At 37.9% G+C, this 17,885-nt stretch overlaps 1 protein-coding gene across 1 annotated transcript in view; it reads left to right on the forward strand.

Moving 5' to 3' along the window:
• The first annotated feature begins 619 nt into the window (after positions 1-619).
• The window catches only part of Stpg2 (sperm tail PG-rich repeat containing 2), a 105,636-nt gene continuing 88,370 nt past the window's right edge, over positions 620-17,885 (forward strand). Inside the window, exons 1-4 of the mRNA XM_051165723.1 lie at positions 620-986; positions 6,660-6,760; positions 14,516-14,644; positions 17,239-17,403. Of these exons, the coding sequence (XP_051021680.1) occupies positions 881-986; positions 6,660-6,760; positions 14,516-14,644; positions 17,239-17,403 (501 nt within the window). The 5' untranslated portion in view covers positions 620-880. The remainder of the gene's footprint in view (positions 987-6,659; positions 6,761-14,515; positions 14,645-17,238; positions 17,404-17,885) is intronic.

A 17,885-nucleotide genomic window follows, 5' to 3' on the forward strand; every position in this document is an offset into this window, starting at 1 on the left:
CTGGCGCCTGTTGCTGAAGGTTAAAGGACTCTGTGAGGGTGGGTTGTGCTTTTCAATGCCTTCACTTTACTTTATAGACAACGTTGCCATTTATCGCTATCCAACACCAGAAGCGGTTTTCAGTACAAGCTTTTCACTTTTCCCTTGTTCCCCATTTCTTGGTCACTTCTCAACTCTCCGCGCCCTCCACCCCCCTGGGTTTCCTTTAGAAGTTCTGACTGTCTGCAGGTCAGAATCAGGATGCCTGTGTGGCAGGAGTGAAGGGCGACCTTGCTAATCCCAAACCATTTCGGGTTCCGGGCTTTTTCTATTTTCTCCACCTTGATTTATAAAGAGAGCAAATTAAAGTTAAATTCGTCTCCTTCTAACGCATTTTAAGGGCTTTTCTAAGAACTGCGAAAGCAGTCCGAGATAAGAGGCATTCCTGCAGGTGAGCAGAGACACAGCGCCGGCGGCAGCACCGCCCTAAGCATCGTCTAGAGAACCGCGGGCGAGGACAGGACCAACCTACGATCTGAGCGCTCGGCCGGAAATGCTCCGAGGGCTGGGCCGGAAATGCACCTCTCTGCCAGCGTCGATCCCGCCTCCCGCCCTTTCGAGGTTTCCGGGTGGAGAGGAATGGGTGGAGCCAGAGCCGGAAGCTCTCGAGGCTAAGTCCTTTCTCTGGAGTGCTGCCGCGGTACTGAGCCGACGCTTGGTGGCAGGCGGGAACTCTGGCGGCGGTCCGCTCCATTTTGCCTCCCCGCTAGGGAATCCGGGAGATAGCTGACGCCAATGAGTCGGTCAGCACGCTGCTCGCACGCTAGCTCCTGGACGACTCAGGCCTCAGATGCGTGAGCCTGCCTAGTTTTTGATCCTGAGAGCCCCGCCCCTCATCACTATGTATGACCGTGCTCCCCGCCTGCTCAGGTTGGCTGACTATGGCAGCACCGAGGAGCACGTGGGTCCTGGGTCCTACCAGGTACCTTTCCTTAAGAGGGCCACAGGTAAGATGCTGTCGGCCAGCTTCCTGTGACAGGCGGCTTGCCTTCAGCCTGCCCTTAGGAGTTAAACACAAAGTCAAAAGGACCACTTTTCAGATATGTAACAAAACATGAAGTAGGCAGGGAAATCACTTGAGCCAGGATTTTTGATTTCTTGGCTCTGTTGACTATATGAAATCCATTTTTCTTTACTTGCTTCTGCCGTTTCTATTCTATGATCGTCACACACTTGAATCAGATTTATTTACTATGATGTAATTTTTTACATTTCTATTTTGTGTTAATCACTTACAAATAGTGTCCCCCCTCCCATCCCCATCCCCAAAGTGAAATTGTATGAGTATCCCCAGGTTCATACTTACAGAGAACCATTTTCTAGTTATATTTTTGAGAAATGGCCTAGGGACTGATAAAATAAGTAGTTATTTGTTTTTTTTCATTTTTTTTTCAGTTTGTGAATTAGGCCCAACGTTTAATAAATATTTCTAATTTGCTCCCTGCTTTTAATGTTCTGGTTATTATTTACTTATTTATTTATTTTTATTTTTTGGAATTTACTACCATCCAAATTATAGTGTTTTCTTTGGTAAACTTGAATTTTTAGTTGATATAAAATGCCACCCCCCCCTTAAAACTACAGGAATAAGTATACTGTTTACATCCCTACTCAAATTACGTTTGGTTTCTTTGGACATAGTAAAATTCATTATTTGTCTATGTTCCAGATGTCAATTTTTACTGCTTTTTAGCATTTGTCCTTGGCATTTTTTTTGGGAACACATGCCAATTACAGTTGAGCTGATATAAGCATTTATTCCCCAAAATCTTAATGTTTATCAGTGGCTGCCTACAAAAGGGTACATCTGTGATGGTTTTGCACACCTGTGATGCTTTTGTATCCTTTATTTTGGTAGAGCTGACCACGTCGTTGCTTTCTCCTGGTTCTTTTTCCTGCTGTTAAATACCTGACACATGATGCAGTGCGGAACCAAAGAATCGTTTCTATGTTCTTACCAATCATGCCTAGCTGTAACAGATACTGAACTTTCTTTTTCATGGTGCTTGGCTCATAGTACCTTCTTCCACATAACTATAACTTCAATTACTATTTATATTCAGTTACTCCCAAATGAAAATGTTTATAGAGGTAGAAGTGGCTTATATCTCTAAGATAAGTTTTCTGCCGACTTAAAGTCTGCAGCATGGTCAGTCACTTTTATGGACATCTCTACGTGGCTGGTCTAAGCTTTAGAACCCCAGCTTCCTTTCTTACCTGGCCATTTCTCCTGGTGTTTAAGACCATTGGCTATAGTTTCACAATCTCTCATCAATTCTTTCCCTCTCTTCATAACTACCCAACTTAATAAATGTCCTCATTTTTTTTCTCAGTGAAATCACTGACATGTTGCTTCAGTCTCATTGTCTAGTTTCATTTTGTGGATAGTAGCATGTTTTAAAAGCATACATTGTTTGAAAACCAAAAACATACTTTTGTAACACCAGGTTTAAAAATCTGAACTCTTCAATGACAATGAATTCTTTGTGTTCTCATCCTTGGTGTGGTGTTCCATTCAATCTGATCGCTCTAAATGCCTGTACATGTTTCTACACTTGACAGTTCAGCCATTCTAACTTGATAATTTTCTTGAGATCATCCTCTGTCACTTATATGCTTTTGTATTTGCTAATCCATGTGCCCAATATGTTCTACATTCCTCCTTGGCCTAGCTTGTTCTTACTATTCATTTGAAATAAAATTCTCTAACTATTCTTATGTTTTTCCTCTCTGTCTTATGGTGACTTTTTTTTTTTTTTTTGCTAGGAGTTTGATTCTATAATTACTGTTAATATATATGAAAGCCCCACTAAAATGTGAACTACTTGAGAGCAGGAATCATGGTATTTACTCCATTGTTAGTTTTAAACCCAATAGCACAAACTTCTCCATGTAAAGTATCTTGTAATAAAGTATAAACTAATGAGCCACATTAAAAGTTCCTATGGGGTGGGTGATATGGTTCAGTGGGTCAAGGCATCTATTGCCAAACCCGATGACTTGGGTTTGATAACTGACAAGTTGTCATGTGTCTTCTACATTTGTATACACGTGCGTGCATGTGTGCATGTGCATGTGTACACACACACACACACACACACACACACACACATCCTTCCCCTACATCCTATGGCTTTTGTTAATAGAAGGTAATATGTAGGATGAAGCCAACTCCATACTAACTTAAAAGATTATGCTTTCTTCACCTTTGAAATAAGTTAAGAAACTCTTAAACTTAGTGCTTGGGAACTCTGAGGAGATATGTTTTCTTTTCTTTAAATGCTACTCAGGACAACATGTTTATAATGGATGGAACAGGTATTTCTGTCCATTTCTTGGCAAGATCATTTAAAAGCAGCTACCATGCTATTTCATGCATCTTTATAATAGGTAACTCTCTGGACTGTAACGATGTGTGCATGCTTATTTCAATGAAAGATCATGTATATGCTAAGAGTCTGCTGTGGGAAGAGTTGATGTTGGGACTTTGTATAACTTAATTGCCACAGGAAGCCTCACAAGGGGAACAGATTTTATGGCATTAGGTGAAGAAGATATCCTCAACATCATCCTCTGCTATCTCCTCTTTATCTTGATTGGCCAGATCTCCCATAAACTAGCTCCATATTTTCCTCAAGAATTTCTATTTAATATACTAATCAATAACCTGGGCCTTAGGTCATTTGATCAAGAATAAACTGTCTAAGATTTGTGACATGATTGGTCCAGGACTGGGCTGCTGTGCTTCTTATGAGTGGGAAGAGAATGGATGCTCAAATTCTTGTTTTCTCACAAGTAATCTGAGAAGGAAGTATATTTTCCCAAAGCAAACTTTCCCTAGAGACAGCTAGCCTAATATAAAGGCAGCTACCTACCATCTTATCATATGAGAAAACATATTCTTTTTAAAAATATGTGTCTGTCCTCATCTGGCATTAGGAGTAATATTTCATTGTTTTTTGTTTTTTGTTTTCGAGACAGGGTTTCTCTGTGTGACAGCTCTGGCTGTCCTGGAACTTGTTCTGTAGTCCAGGCTGGCCTCGAACACATGGGGATCCACCTGCCTCTGCCTCCCAAGTGCTGGGATTAAATGCATGCGGCACCACTGCCTGGCTCATTGCTTTTTAAATGTACTTATAAAATGAGCAGTACCTCACATTAGCTCTCTATATATTAGCGGGCACACACGCACACACACACACACACACACGCACGCACACACACACGCACACACACACACACACACACACACGCACACACACGCACACACGCACACACACACGCACACACACACACACACACGCACACACGCACACACACACTATGTAAGCTGGACAACATCATCTAAATATTTTCTATTGTAGATTATTTTGAAAGAGAAGGTTCATCTGCTACCAGAGCAGGGTGTAAGGACATTATCTGTGGAGATACCTATTTATGTGTGTGCTCACAAGGGTGATTTTATCGTGTTAGCCAGGCAGAATACAGGGAATCCACGTCAAGGAGTGCAGTTGAAATCTAGGTTTACACTGTTAATGTTTATGTGGTCACTGCGTAGACTGATGTCCTCCAGATGAGTGCCTGTCTCAGTGACCTAGTTGTTTTATATATGAAGACAGCCATTTGCTTTGTGGCTGTCACTGTGGCCGTATAACTTGTCTTTTCATCACACAGTGGACACCTTCTTTTTCAGAATGGACTTTTATTGCTTTGTGCCAGTTTGATTTATTGCTTGCTGTTGGCACATTGAACTCAATATATCTCAAGCTGAATTCTTTCCTTTCAAACCTTTTCTTCTTCTGTCTTCTTAATTTCTCCTTTCTGTCAGTTTGATTTATCATTTTAAGTTGGCACTTCATATGCCAGTTTATCGATATACCCCAAGTCAAACTCTTGTGAATTCCCTAGAACCCTCATCTATATTTTGTAGCTTAGACAGTGACAGGTGGTAGTATAATTGTTTCTTTACTTAATCTCTCTATCATTTGAAACCAGGTTTTTGTCTTATTATTCATATTTATTATTTATACTTTTCTATTTACATTTATACTTTATCATTTAGGCTTAATAGTATACATATATGAGATAGCCAAAATTTTTGAATGAGTAACTAAATGTGTAATGTAGAATACCAGTTATTCTTCATTGCTGATTTGCAGAATGTTATGATAAGGTCATCTGTCATCCTGGTTGTATGGAAATAGTCTAGTTTTAGCACTTCAAGCCTCATGTTTGGGGAAAACTAGGACAGTTGGATATGCTGAGAAACATATAAACAGTAGTACACAGATACACATAAAACAGAAGAGGACCTTTCTATGTAGGAATTGTACAGATAATTTTTATTTTCTTGTACTCACAACTCCATGTGTACTTGAGCTCATTAACAGAAGAGTCTATGTGATTAATTTTGAAAAATTCAATGCAGATTTTATGAATACCAGCTTTATTTTTAATTGCCCGTTTCTTTTATATGCAGAGTTTAAAACCGCACATATTTGCTACCTACTCTAGCACCAACATATAAGTAATAGGAATATTATAAAGCCCATCTTACCTTATTAAAATGAATTTAGTAGGGTACCCAAATTTGCTATCTAATTTTTTCTAGTACAACGATTGCTTGTTCCAATGAAGCTTATGGATTTGAAAACCTTTGTTTAGAATTAGGTAATCAAGAAATATTTACTAAGCACTAACTATGTGCCAAAGCATTATCAATTTTTTTTTTGTGTGTGTGCATCCTAGGCAGGTGCTCTATCACTGAGATACGTCTTTAGCACTGTCTATAAATATATATATATATAAATATATATAGATCTTGCTATTTAAAATTACAAAGCAGTGCTCCTCTGTAGATAAAATGTTTTATCAGCTGAACATAACTGTCACATATGATTAGAAGAGAAAAATGGCCAGGGAAATGGCTCAGTGGCTAAGGTGCTCGCTGCAGGGCATCAGCATCTGAGTCTGTAGCCACAGTATCCACATGTAGTCAACCACAGCATCCCAGTGCTGAGGAAGGGTCGGGCTGAGGAGTGGAGGAGTGGTGGGGAACACTGGTAAGCTGGCCTAGTCAGCCTTTGGTTCCAGGATCAGTGAGAGACCCTGTCTCAAAGAATAAGCTGGAAATCACCTGAGAGAAGACACCTGATGTTGACCTCTGGCTTCCATGGACTTATGTACAAGTCTGCACACTTAGACACATATATCCACCATATGGGTCTCACACACACACACACACACACACACACACACACACACACACACACACACCCAGAGGCAGAGTGAGACAGACTTAGAGAGAGAGAGAGAGAGAGAGAGAGAGAGAGAGAGAGAGAGAGAGAGAGAGAGAAGGAGAGAGAAGAGAATTATATTTTTCCTGTTGTTTAGTAAGTTTACTCCTATAGGGCCTTATATTTAATGGATATTAATAAAAATTATCATCTTGCTTGAGAATTTTAAGAATGGTAGAACTTAGTTCTGAATAGCTATTAGTTATGAAAATATTCTTCTAATCCTGAGGGTACTAAATGATTATATATGTTCTGAGAATATTCTCTCAGAAATCTTTTTGATCTATTGTTATGTATCAATGGTGTGTGTATGTTTTTTTATAGGTTGCTATGCACCATTTCTTTCTTTAAGTTCCAGAAAAAGTGCTTATGTTGTTGGAAAAGCTGAACCAGGTCCAGCCGACTACAATGTATCACAAGCACAGGTGTGTTTATAGTGTTATAATTGATTGAGTTAATGACAATCATGTTTTCTTAACCATATGCAGTGGCACGCATTTATAACCCCAGCATTGCAAGTTCAAGGCTAACTTAGGCTAAACTGTAGCACACATTTATAATCTCAACATTGTAAGTTCAGAGCTAACCTAGGTTAAACTATGGCACACATAACCTCAACATTGTAAGTCCAAGGCTAACCTAGGTTAACCAGTGGTGCAATTTATAACTTCAACATTTTAAGTTCAAGGCTAATTTTAGGCTGAAAACTAATAGGAATCATGAGACCAAAAAAAAAGAAAAAAGAAAAAAAGTACCACTTGTTATGTTTTATTTTCCTCAAATATCTTCTTCTTTTGAAACTGCATTTTCATAATTCAAATAATAAAATGTTAATACATTTGATGCTGATTGTCTATGTGCTTTTTAAGTTTTGTGCTGTACTTTAAGGCCATAACACTATGTCTCATTTGTTTTCTGTTTTTTTCATAACCTCATAGGTCTGTGACCAAAACAACTTAAATGGCCTTATTCATACTCAGAAATAATGTATATTCTGAAGATACTACAGTATTTTCATTACAATGAATAGAATTTTTATAATTTTGGGAATTTTATTGGTATGAACTTACCAATAGTCTGTTGGTAATTTCCTGGTTCTGGTTCTGGAGAATCTAGATTTGTAGTTTGGTGGTCTGTGGAAGTTTCCTTGTGGTGTACTCTGTGAATAAACAGTTCTTAAGACCAAGATGAGCAGAACACTAACTTATCCAATAAGCCTGTATAAGGCTTCTGTAGGTGACCAACGTGAACATTATACAGATGACTAATCGTGAGCAAGCTCGGGAGTGCTCTTAGGGTTATTATTGTTGTGCTAAAACACCAAGCGCTGTAGCAATTTGGGGAGAAAAGGGCTTCTTTGGATTGGATTACACTTACATATCACTATTCATCATCAAAGGAAGTCAGGGCCAGAACCAGGAGGGAGGAACGGATGCACTTAATGTACAAATCAGCATGTCTAGACGCACATATGCACACATATGGGTAAGAAATTCACACACTCTTCTTCCCTGCCTCTCCACCCAGTTCCCTCCTTCTATCTACCTCTGATATGTATTTTATTTCCCCTTCAGAGTGAGATTCAAGCAGCTTCCCTTGGGCCTTCCTTGTTATTTAGCTTCTTTGGGTCTGTGAATTGTAGGATAGTTACCCTGTACTTTATGGCTGATATCCACTTATAAGTGAGTTTATACCATGCACGTCTTTATGGATCTGAGTCAGTTCTATCCATTTGCCTGCAAATTTCATTATGGCCTTGTTTTTAACATCTCAGTAATACTTCATTGTGCAAATTTACCACATTTTTTTTTATCTGTTCTTCAGTTGAGGGACATCTAGGTTGTTTCCAGTTTCTGGCATTAAAAATAAAGCTGCTATGAATATAGTTGAGCAAGTGTTCTTGTTGTATGGTGGAGCTACTTTTGGATATATGCTCAGGAGTGATATAGCTGGGTCTTGAGATAGAACTATTTCCAATTTTTTTTGAGAAACTGCCAAATTAATTTCCGAAGTGGCAGTACAAGTTTGCACTCCCACCGGCAATGAAGGAGTGTTCTCCTTGCTCCACATCTTCACCAACATGTGCTGTCACTTGAGTTTTTGATCTTAGCCATTCTGGTAGGTGTAAGATGGAGTCTCAGAGTCATTTTGATTTGCATCTCCCTGATGACTAAGGACATTGAACATTTCTCTAAGTGCTTCTTAGCCACTTGAGATTCTTCAGTTGAGAATTTTCTGTTTCGCTTATACCCCATTTTAAATTGGGTTATTTGGCTCATTTCTGTTTACTTTCTTGAGTTATTTATATATTTTGGATGCTAGCCCTCTTTGGATATAGGGTTGATGAAGATCTTTTCCCAATCTGTAGGCTGCCATTTTGTCCTGTTGACAGTGTCCTTTCCCGTACTGAAACTTTTCAGTTTCATGAGGTCCCATGAGCTGTTGGTGTTCTGTTTAGGAAGTGGCCTCCTATACCAATGAGTTCAATGCTCTTTCCCACTTTCTCTTCAATTAGATTTAATGTATCTGGTTTTATTTATTTATTTATTTTGTATCTGGTTTTATGTTGAGGTCTTTGATCCATTTGGACTTGAGTTTTGTGCAGAGTGATAAATATGGATCCATTTGTATTCTACATGCAGACATTCAGTTAGATCAGCATCATTTGTTGAAGATGCTTTCTTTTTTTCCACTCTATGGTTTGGGTTTCTTTATCAAAAATCAAGTGTGCTCAGGGTATGGATTTAGTTTTGGGGCATTGATTCAATTTCTTTGATCAGCCTGTCTGTTTTCATGTCAATACCATGTGGTTTTCATTACTATTGCTCTGCAGTACAGCTTGAAATCAGGGATGGTGATAGCTCCAGAAGATCTTTTAGTATACAGAATTGTTTTTGCCAATATTGGGTTTTTTGTTTTTCCATATGAAGTTTAGAATTGTTCTTTCAATGTATGCAAGGAATTGTGTTGGAATTTTGATGAGAATTGCATGGAACCTGTAGATTATTTTTGGTAAGATGGCCATTTTTACTGTGTTAATCCTATAGATTCATGAACATGGGAGAACTTTCTATCTTCTGATATCTTCTTCAGTTTCTTTCATCAAAGCCTTTTTATTTTGGTTTTTTGAGACAGGCTTTCTCTATGTAGCCTTGACTGTCCTGGACTCACTTTGTAGACCAGGCTGGCCTTGAACTCACAGCGATCTGCCTGCCTCTGCCTCCCGAGAGCTGGGATTAAAGGCCTGCACCATCACACGCGGCTCATCAGAGACTTGAAGCTCTTGTCATACAGGTCTTTCACTTGCTTCATTAGAGTCACACCAAATGTTTTATATTATTTATAGCTATTGTGAAGGCTACTTATTTCCGAGTCTAATTATCCTTTGTATAAAAGAGGGCTACTAATTTTTTTGTGTCCAGCCATTTTGCTGAAGGTGTTAGTCAGCTGTAGGAGTTCTCTGCTAGAATTTTTGGGGTCACTTATGTATACTACTATCATTTCACCTGCAAATAGTGGTACTTTCACATATTCCTTTCCAATTTGAATCCCCCTGATCTCCTTTTGTTGTGTTATTGCTCTAGCTGCAACTTCAAGTACTATATAGAAGACATATTGAGAGAGTGGGCAGCCTTGTCCTTGGTTTTAGTGGAATTGTTTTTAGTTTCTCTTCATTTCATTTGATGCTGGCTATTATCTTGCTGTATATTTTGTTAACTGTATTTAGATATGTGCCTTGTATCCTTGATCTCTCCAAGACTTTTAACATGAAAGAGTGTTGGATTTTTGTGAAAGACTTTCTCAAAATATAATGAGATACTCGTTTTTTTCTTTCAATTTGTTTATATGGTGAAATCATTGATGAATTTTCATATATTGAACTATCCCTGCATCCCTAGAATGAAGCCTCCTTGGCCATAGTGGATGATAATTTTGATGTGTTCTTGGATTTTGTTTACAAGTATTTTATTGAATATTATTATATCAATGTTCATAAGGGAAATTAGTCTGAAATTCTCTTTTTTTTTATTAAGTCTTTGTGTGTCTTAGGTATCGAGGTGATTATGGCCTCATAGAATAAGTTTGGAAATGTTCCTTCTGTTTCCATACTGTAAAATAATTTGAGGAGTATTGGTATTAGCTCTTCTTTGAAAGTCTGGTATAATTATGCACTAAAACTGTCTGGCCCTCGGCTTAGTTTGGTTGGGAGATTTTAATGACTGCTTCTATTTTTTTATGGTTATAGGTCTTTTTTAATAGTTTATCTGATCTTGATTGAAGTTGGGTAAGTGGTATTTATCAAGAAAATCATCTATTTCCTTTAGACTTTCCAATTTTGTGGAATACAGGCTTTTGAAGTAAGACCTAATGATCCCTTGGATTTCCTCAGTGTCTGTTGCTAGGCCCTTTTCATCTCTGATTTTGTTAATTTGGGAATTGCCTTTCTGCCCTTTAGTTAGTTTTCCTAAGGGTTTGTCCATTTTGTTTATTTTCTCAACGAACTAGCTCTTGGTTTTGTTGATTCTTTATATTGTTTCTTTGTTTTTAATTTATTGATTTCAGCACTGAGTTATATTATTTCCTACCATCTACTCCTCTGGGATATGTTTGATTCTTTTCCTTCTAGAGCTTTCAGGTGTGCTGTTAAGTTGCTGGTATGAGATCACTTCAGTTTCTTTATGAAGGCATTTAGTGGTATGAGTTTTCCTCTTAGGACTGCTTTCATTGTGTTCAAGAAGTTTGGGTATGTTGTACCTTAATTTTCACTGAATTCTAGAAAGGTTTTAATTTCTTTCTTTATTTCTTCACTGACCAAGTAGTCATTAAGTAGGAAGTTGTTCAGTTTCCATGAATTTGTAAACTTTCTGTTACTTCTGTTGTTATTGAAGTCCATCTTTACTTCATGGTGATCTGATAAGATACAAGAGGTTATTTTAATTTTCTTGTGTCTTTTGGTACTTGCTTTGTGACCAACTAACTATATGGTCGGTTTTGGAGAAGGTCCATGAGGTGTTGAGAAGAAGGTATATTCTTTTGTGTTTGGGTGAACTGTTCTGTAGATAATGTGTTAGGTCCATTTGATTCATAACATTTGTTAGTTTTGTTATTTTTCTGTTTAGTTTCTGTTTGGATTACCTGTCCATTGGTGAGAGTGGGGTTTTAACATCTCCTCTTATTAATGTGTATGGTTTGAAGTGTGATTTAAACTTTAGTAATGTTTCTTGTATGAATTTGTGTGCCCTTGCATTTGAGGCACAAATATTCAGAATTGAGATGCGATCTTGGTGGAATTTTCTTTTGGTGAGTATCAAGTGTCCTTCCTTATCTCTTTTGATTAATTTTGCTTACAAGTATATTTTATTAGATATCAGAGTAGATACTCCAGCTTGCGTCTTGAGTTTATTTGATTGGAAAACTGTTTTCCAGCCCTTTACTCAGAGGTAATGTCTATCTCTGTTGCTGAGGTGTGGTTCTTGTACGCAGCAGAATGATGAATCCTGTTTTCACATCCATTCTGTTAGCCTATGCATTTTTATTAGGGAATTGATTGAGTGAATTACTTTGATATTGAGAGAGAGAGAGAGAGAGAGAGAGAGAGAGAGAGAGAGAGAGGCAGAGGCAGATAGACAGGCAGACAGGCAGACAGAGACAGGGAGAGGGACAGAGAGGGACAGAGAAGAGAGAGAGAGACAGAGAGGGACAGGAAGGGACAGAGAGAGAGAGAGAGAGAGAGAGAGAGAGAGAGAGAGAGAGAGAGAGATTGTGTCTGTTTCCCTTCTTTGGGTTTTGCTGTTGTAATGTTATTTCTTTCCTGTGTTCTATTGGGTGTAGTTAACCTCCTTCGGATAGAGTTTACCTTTTAGTATCTTCTGTAGGCCTGGATTTATGGATATATATTGTTTAAATTTGATTTTGTCGCGGAATATCTTGTTTTCTCCATGTATGGTGATTAAAAGTTTTGCTCTGGGCTGATATCTGTGGTCTCTTAGAGTCTACAGTATGCATGCCCAGGCCCTTCTGGCTCTTAGAGTCTCTCTTGAGAAGTTGGGTATAATTCTGATAGGTCTGTTTTTATGTTACTTGGTTTCCCCTTGCTGTTTTTAATATATAGTTTTTTTGTTTTGTTTTGTACAGTTTGTGTTTTTTTTTTAATGTGGCAGGAGGATTTTCTTTTCTAGTCCAATCTATTTGGTGCTCTATAAACTTCTTGTATACTTATAGGCTCTTTCTTTAGGTTGGGGAAGTTTTCATCTATAATTTTGTTGAAAATATTTTCTGGGCCTTGGAGCTGGGAGTCTTCTTCTATTCCTATTACTCTTTAGTTTGGTGTTTCATAGGGCCTCAGGTTTCTTGAATGCTTTGTGTCAGGAACTTTTTAGATTTAATGTTATTTTTTTGAACTGATGTAGTGATTTTTTTCAATTGCATTTTCTATACGTGAGATCCTCTTTTCTATCTCTTATATTCTGTTGGTGATGCTTGCATCTGTAGTTCCTGTTCTCTTCCCTAGGTTTTCTACCTTCAGGTTTCCCTCAGTGTGTGTTTTCTTTATTGATTTTATTTCTCTTTTCAGATCTCAAACAATCTATTCATTTCCTTCACCTATTTGATTGTATTTTTATGTATTTCTTTAAAGGATTTATTAATTTTCTCTTTCAATTGGATTTAAGATATCTTCTTGTGCTTCGGCTGTGTTGAGACATCTAGGGCTTTCTGTAGTAGGATTGCTGGTCTTTGATGGTGCCATATTGACCTGGCTCTTGTTGACTGTGTTCTTATTGCCATTTGGTTGTCCTTGGTCCTGGTTGGCTACCAGATATGCAGGCAGAGTTGTGAGCTGGAAAATGGGGTGTAGTTTACCACTGTTGGGTGTGCTGTAGTGGGACTTGGTAAGCAGGGGATTGGCAGGGAGGGGTCTAATCTAGATGTTCCTGATGCTGGCAGGATTCCTCCAGAAGGCAAGCGGATCTGTGGGCTGGACAGTGAAGCTCAGGGGACAGAGTGCAGCTCACTGCTTGCTAGTCTTTCTGTAATCACTACTAATTTCTCAGCTCTGGCTAGCCAGAATCAATTCTGGTAAAGCAAGGCCTTCACTTTAGTGGTGCTGCTCTTGTGTTAATTATAGCTGATTTTCAGTGTCAACTGACAAGAAGCACAGATTTTTAATTCAAAATAGCAAATGGTCCCCAAGAGAATCTTTAAGGGACTCTCAAATGTCCCTCTGAAACTTCTCTAGTCAGGCCACTACCATCTTCTTTTTCTTCAATACTTACCATCCACATTTCGATACAACAGCTCACCGAGCTTTGAACATGCAACGGTTTTTCTTGTCTAAACTTCTAAAGTCCTTCCATAATCCTCCCTGAAACAACATGATTAGGTCTGTCACAGCAATTACCCCACTATCTTGGTCCAGTTTGTGTCTTAGGGTTACTGTTGTTATAATAAAACACCATGACCTGATGCAACTTTGGAAGGAAAGTGTTTATTTGGCTTAAACCTTTACATCACTGTTCATCTTTGAAGTACAGGAACCTGGAAGCAGGAGCCGATGCTGTGCCATTGAGGAGTGCTGCTTCCTGTCTTGCTCCTTATGGCTTGTTCACCCTGCTTTCTTATAGAATCCAGGACCACCAGTCCAAAGATATCCCCTACCCACGGTGGGCTGTGCCCTCCCCTGTCAATCACGAATGAAGAAAGTGCTCAGTGCATTTGCCCACATCCATTTTTCATTGAGGCATTTTTTCAGTTGAGGTTCTCTCTTTTCAATGACTATAGTTCTTGACATGTTGACATAAAACTAGCTAGCACGGAGGACCAGACTTGTTTCTGAAATATTCTGAAAATTCAGTTCATAAGTAACCATTTTTTCCAATTATTGGCAACACAGTCTATTTTCAGCCAGCTTGGGAGGTTTGGAAGATCCTGACTTTGAATACTTTTCTTGTTCTACTTAGACTGCTCTGTAGTACAGTACATTTTAGTCTGAGCTTAGAGTCAACACTGATGACTACAGTCATTATCGCAGTGCCCTCTTTTAGGAGAGCTTGTTTTCAGTTAAGGTCTTTACTTTCTCCGATTCCATTATAAAACTGTTTATGGATAATATTTTATATTTATAAAGTAGGAATCATAAAGTACTTCTTAAATTACTTCATACTTTTTAACTTCCAATGTAGTATAAAGTAAAAGGAGGCCATAGTCTACAAAACCGAGAGAAGAGGTTTATGACGCTTACTTCGGATAGTCCAGGACCTGGAAGCTACACTCAGCCTCGTCCTGGGACATTGTGTATCATGAGCAGACAGGTACTGTAAAGAACATTTTCTGCAGTATGTCACTTTTAAAGTAGCTTCTAATGACTTCTTTTAGATAAAATAAAATAGAAATCCTAAGCAGTGTGTTTGATGTTGAAAGTGTTAAAAAAACAAAAACAAAAACCACTTACTATAAAGCTTAGTATGGTCTTACTATTCACATTGTAGTTCTTTTATAATTAGGTGAATATCAGATCATTTTTATAAACTTTAGTTTTTAACTCTACTAACATCATACTTCATTTTTATTATTTTTTATTTTATTGTCTTGGGGGTTGGGCCCAGTGCCTTGTGTGTGCTAGATAAATCCTCTCTCATTGAGGTACATCTATGGATCCTGTCTTATCCTTGATGATTCTGTGCCTACGGTTTACATGATGACTAGGAAGCAGGGAGATTTAAAAGCCTGCTTATTTATATACTTATTTTTAGTGACTGGGTGTAAGTACCTGTTAAGAGACAATGATGCTAACAGCATCCCTGGTCTGCAGGCACAGCCTGGTGTTGGAGAGCATTTTCCTGGCCTGTGTGAGGCCCGAGTTCCACCTCTAGAACCATATAGAACAAAACATGATACCTGAAGAAGGAAGCCAAAAGTTCAGATGGGAGACTTGGATGTAGCTGTTATTTAAAGACAAAATTTGAAAAGTGAGAGATGAATGATCATGGTGAAATGCCTTAGGGGTTTAAAGGACTGTTGCATGAGGAAACATAGAGGGTGAGTGGAGGACGGTAGGCTGGAGATGGGCCTTGAAGAGTGGGATTGAAATATGCATTCTAAGAGTGCAGTGGCGTATCATTGAAATACAAAACTGAGATTTTAACGGGAGGCAAAAGGAGGATTATTTTATTTCAAGTAAAGAATATCTATAGCAGAGTCATAGATACTGCATTTGGAAAAATATATTCATGTTATACAATCAGTTATTTTTACACCAAAGCCCTCTACTATTGAAATAAACAACATTATAAATATGGATTTAGCATGTTTTATATAGAGTGATTATATTTTTTATTTCAAATATTTCACACAGCTCAAATTAATTCTACTTTAAACAATTTTCTGCAAAAAAGAACACTTTATATTTTAAGATTAAGGTCTTAGTTGAATATTTTTAGTACAGAGAAGTTGAGTTTTATGTCATGTATTTAGATATCAGATATATTTCAAAATAAATGTTCGTTTGCTCATTGTCAAACATTGCTGAATGACCATGTGTGTTAATTAACACAATGCTAGATTCTTTATCCATTCTTTATCCATAGAAGGCAAATCACCTCTCGCCGAGAGTCACAATTTTAACAGGGAGCAAAATTTGGAACAAAATACTTGATGACTTAGAGCCATAATGGAACATTCATAAGTATCTCAAAATGATAGAGGCTTTGGAGGGCATAGAACTGGTACCCCCTGGTCTTAAAGAGGCATTCACATGGCTCAAATGCACCGTAGTGGTAGACGAGCTCCTGCACATGAGTAGCAGTACTGCAGTGTGTGCTGACACTGCATACTGAGGGCCAAGCCAAGGGGGAGCAACAGGAGCACAAGCTCGAGGAAGGAAGGGCTAGCTTTTGCAAACCTTTGATGTGGCTTTTTGAGAGTCCTTAATAGAAGGAAAGCTCTTCAAAGTATTCTTGTTTTAATTTTGTAATTATTTTCATAAGTGCCACTGAAGCTACTTAATCAATGCAGCTACTGAAAAAAGAAACTTCTATCAGTGGCAGCTGTGTAAGGGCATTTGTGTATACACAATTACATTTATTTGTGTGTCCAGAAAATACAGGGATGAATATAGTCCTACATTATTTTTCTATACAACTAACTCCTTTCAGTGTCAATGTTTTGTTTGATATATATTCATTTTGTCTGATATATGCTATTACCTCTTTTTTTAATTTAAGTTATAAAATATTTTCCACAGAAGTAAAGCCTTTTCAAAAAGACTAACCAGTGCTTTTGACCTAATATTGTCAGTTTTGCCATAGTTCTTTCAGAATTAAAGCATGGCTTTTATTATTGCATTTGCATCTAATACCTGCCATAGTTATAAATGAGTTTGATACATTTCCATTTGTTTTAGCATTATCTCATAGACATTTTCCTGCCATGTAGTCTGTGCAGTTAGCACATGTATACAAGAAACAGCAGACAAGACAAGAGTTTCAGGGAATGAAGGCTGGAAATGTTCCTAAATGAACTAAGGAAAGAAGTAAACATTATTCCATGTAGCATACATTCTCATGGTGTCTGCTCTTGCTTCAGGAATGCCTTGTTTTATTTATTCATTTTTAAATTCAGTACTGTTTGCTTTACTAAGCAAGCTAAGTGGCTGGCCAAGTATAGAGTAAATTCTTGGTTCTTCCAGTGGCTTTAGTAGTGTCTGTATCTTAGTCTGTAAAATGTGCTAAAACTTGAATGCAGTCCTTCAACTTAATTTTCTAAGACTTTTTGCTTTATATTATATAATTCATTAAGTTAGTATTTAGGAAGTATTTTTAGCATCTTATAATATTTTATTCTTATCCTTTTTTGTCTTTTCTGAATAACATAAAATATCTCCCTCACAAACATTTTATCCTTACAGAAAATTTCCAGAACACCTGTAGTTTCCAAAAGCATTGATGTTCCTTCAATTCCTTCTTCTGGAAAGTCACATGGCTATCATCTCAATGATGATGACAGTATTGTGAGACGCACGCCACCTCCTAGTGATAACACAATAGGCCCAGCGTACTACAAACCTCAGTTTGTAAGTATGACATGTTTGATGATGGCAGCTGGAGGAAGACTGCTTACTGTTGTAAATGCGTCATACATACATCATTAACTATAAGTCACAATTAGAACACAGAGTTCTAGTGGCTGCACACTGAAGAATTTTAATTTGTGTATGTATACCTGGCACCTAGCTGGCAGAAAAGAACACAGGAGATGGGTAAAAAGCTATTTAGGCCTGGAAGCCAGAGCTCAGCCACACGGCCAGTCTTAGCCACCTGGAAGGCTGGGCTATGAAATCCGACTCTACACTGAGGAAGAAGGAACAGTGAAAGTTACTAGAACTTTCAGCCACAGTTTATAGATGGAACACACAGACTTTTCCATGCTTTTTTAAGGAGGATCATGAGTATTGTATTTATAAAATAATTTGACTAAAGAATATATCATTTATTCTACAAATTAGTGTAAAAATAAGAGGAGCTTTTCTGATTGAAATACCAAACATAGTTTATC

The sequence above is a fragment of the Acomys russatus genome, chromosome 23 (assembly GCF_903995435.1).
Source record: "Acomys russatus chromosome 23, mAcoRus1.1, whole genome shotgun sequence".
Taxonomy (NCBI): domain Eukaryota; kingdom Metazoa; phylum Chordata; class Mammalia; order Rodentia; family Muridae; genus Acomys; species Acomys russatus.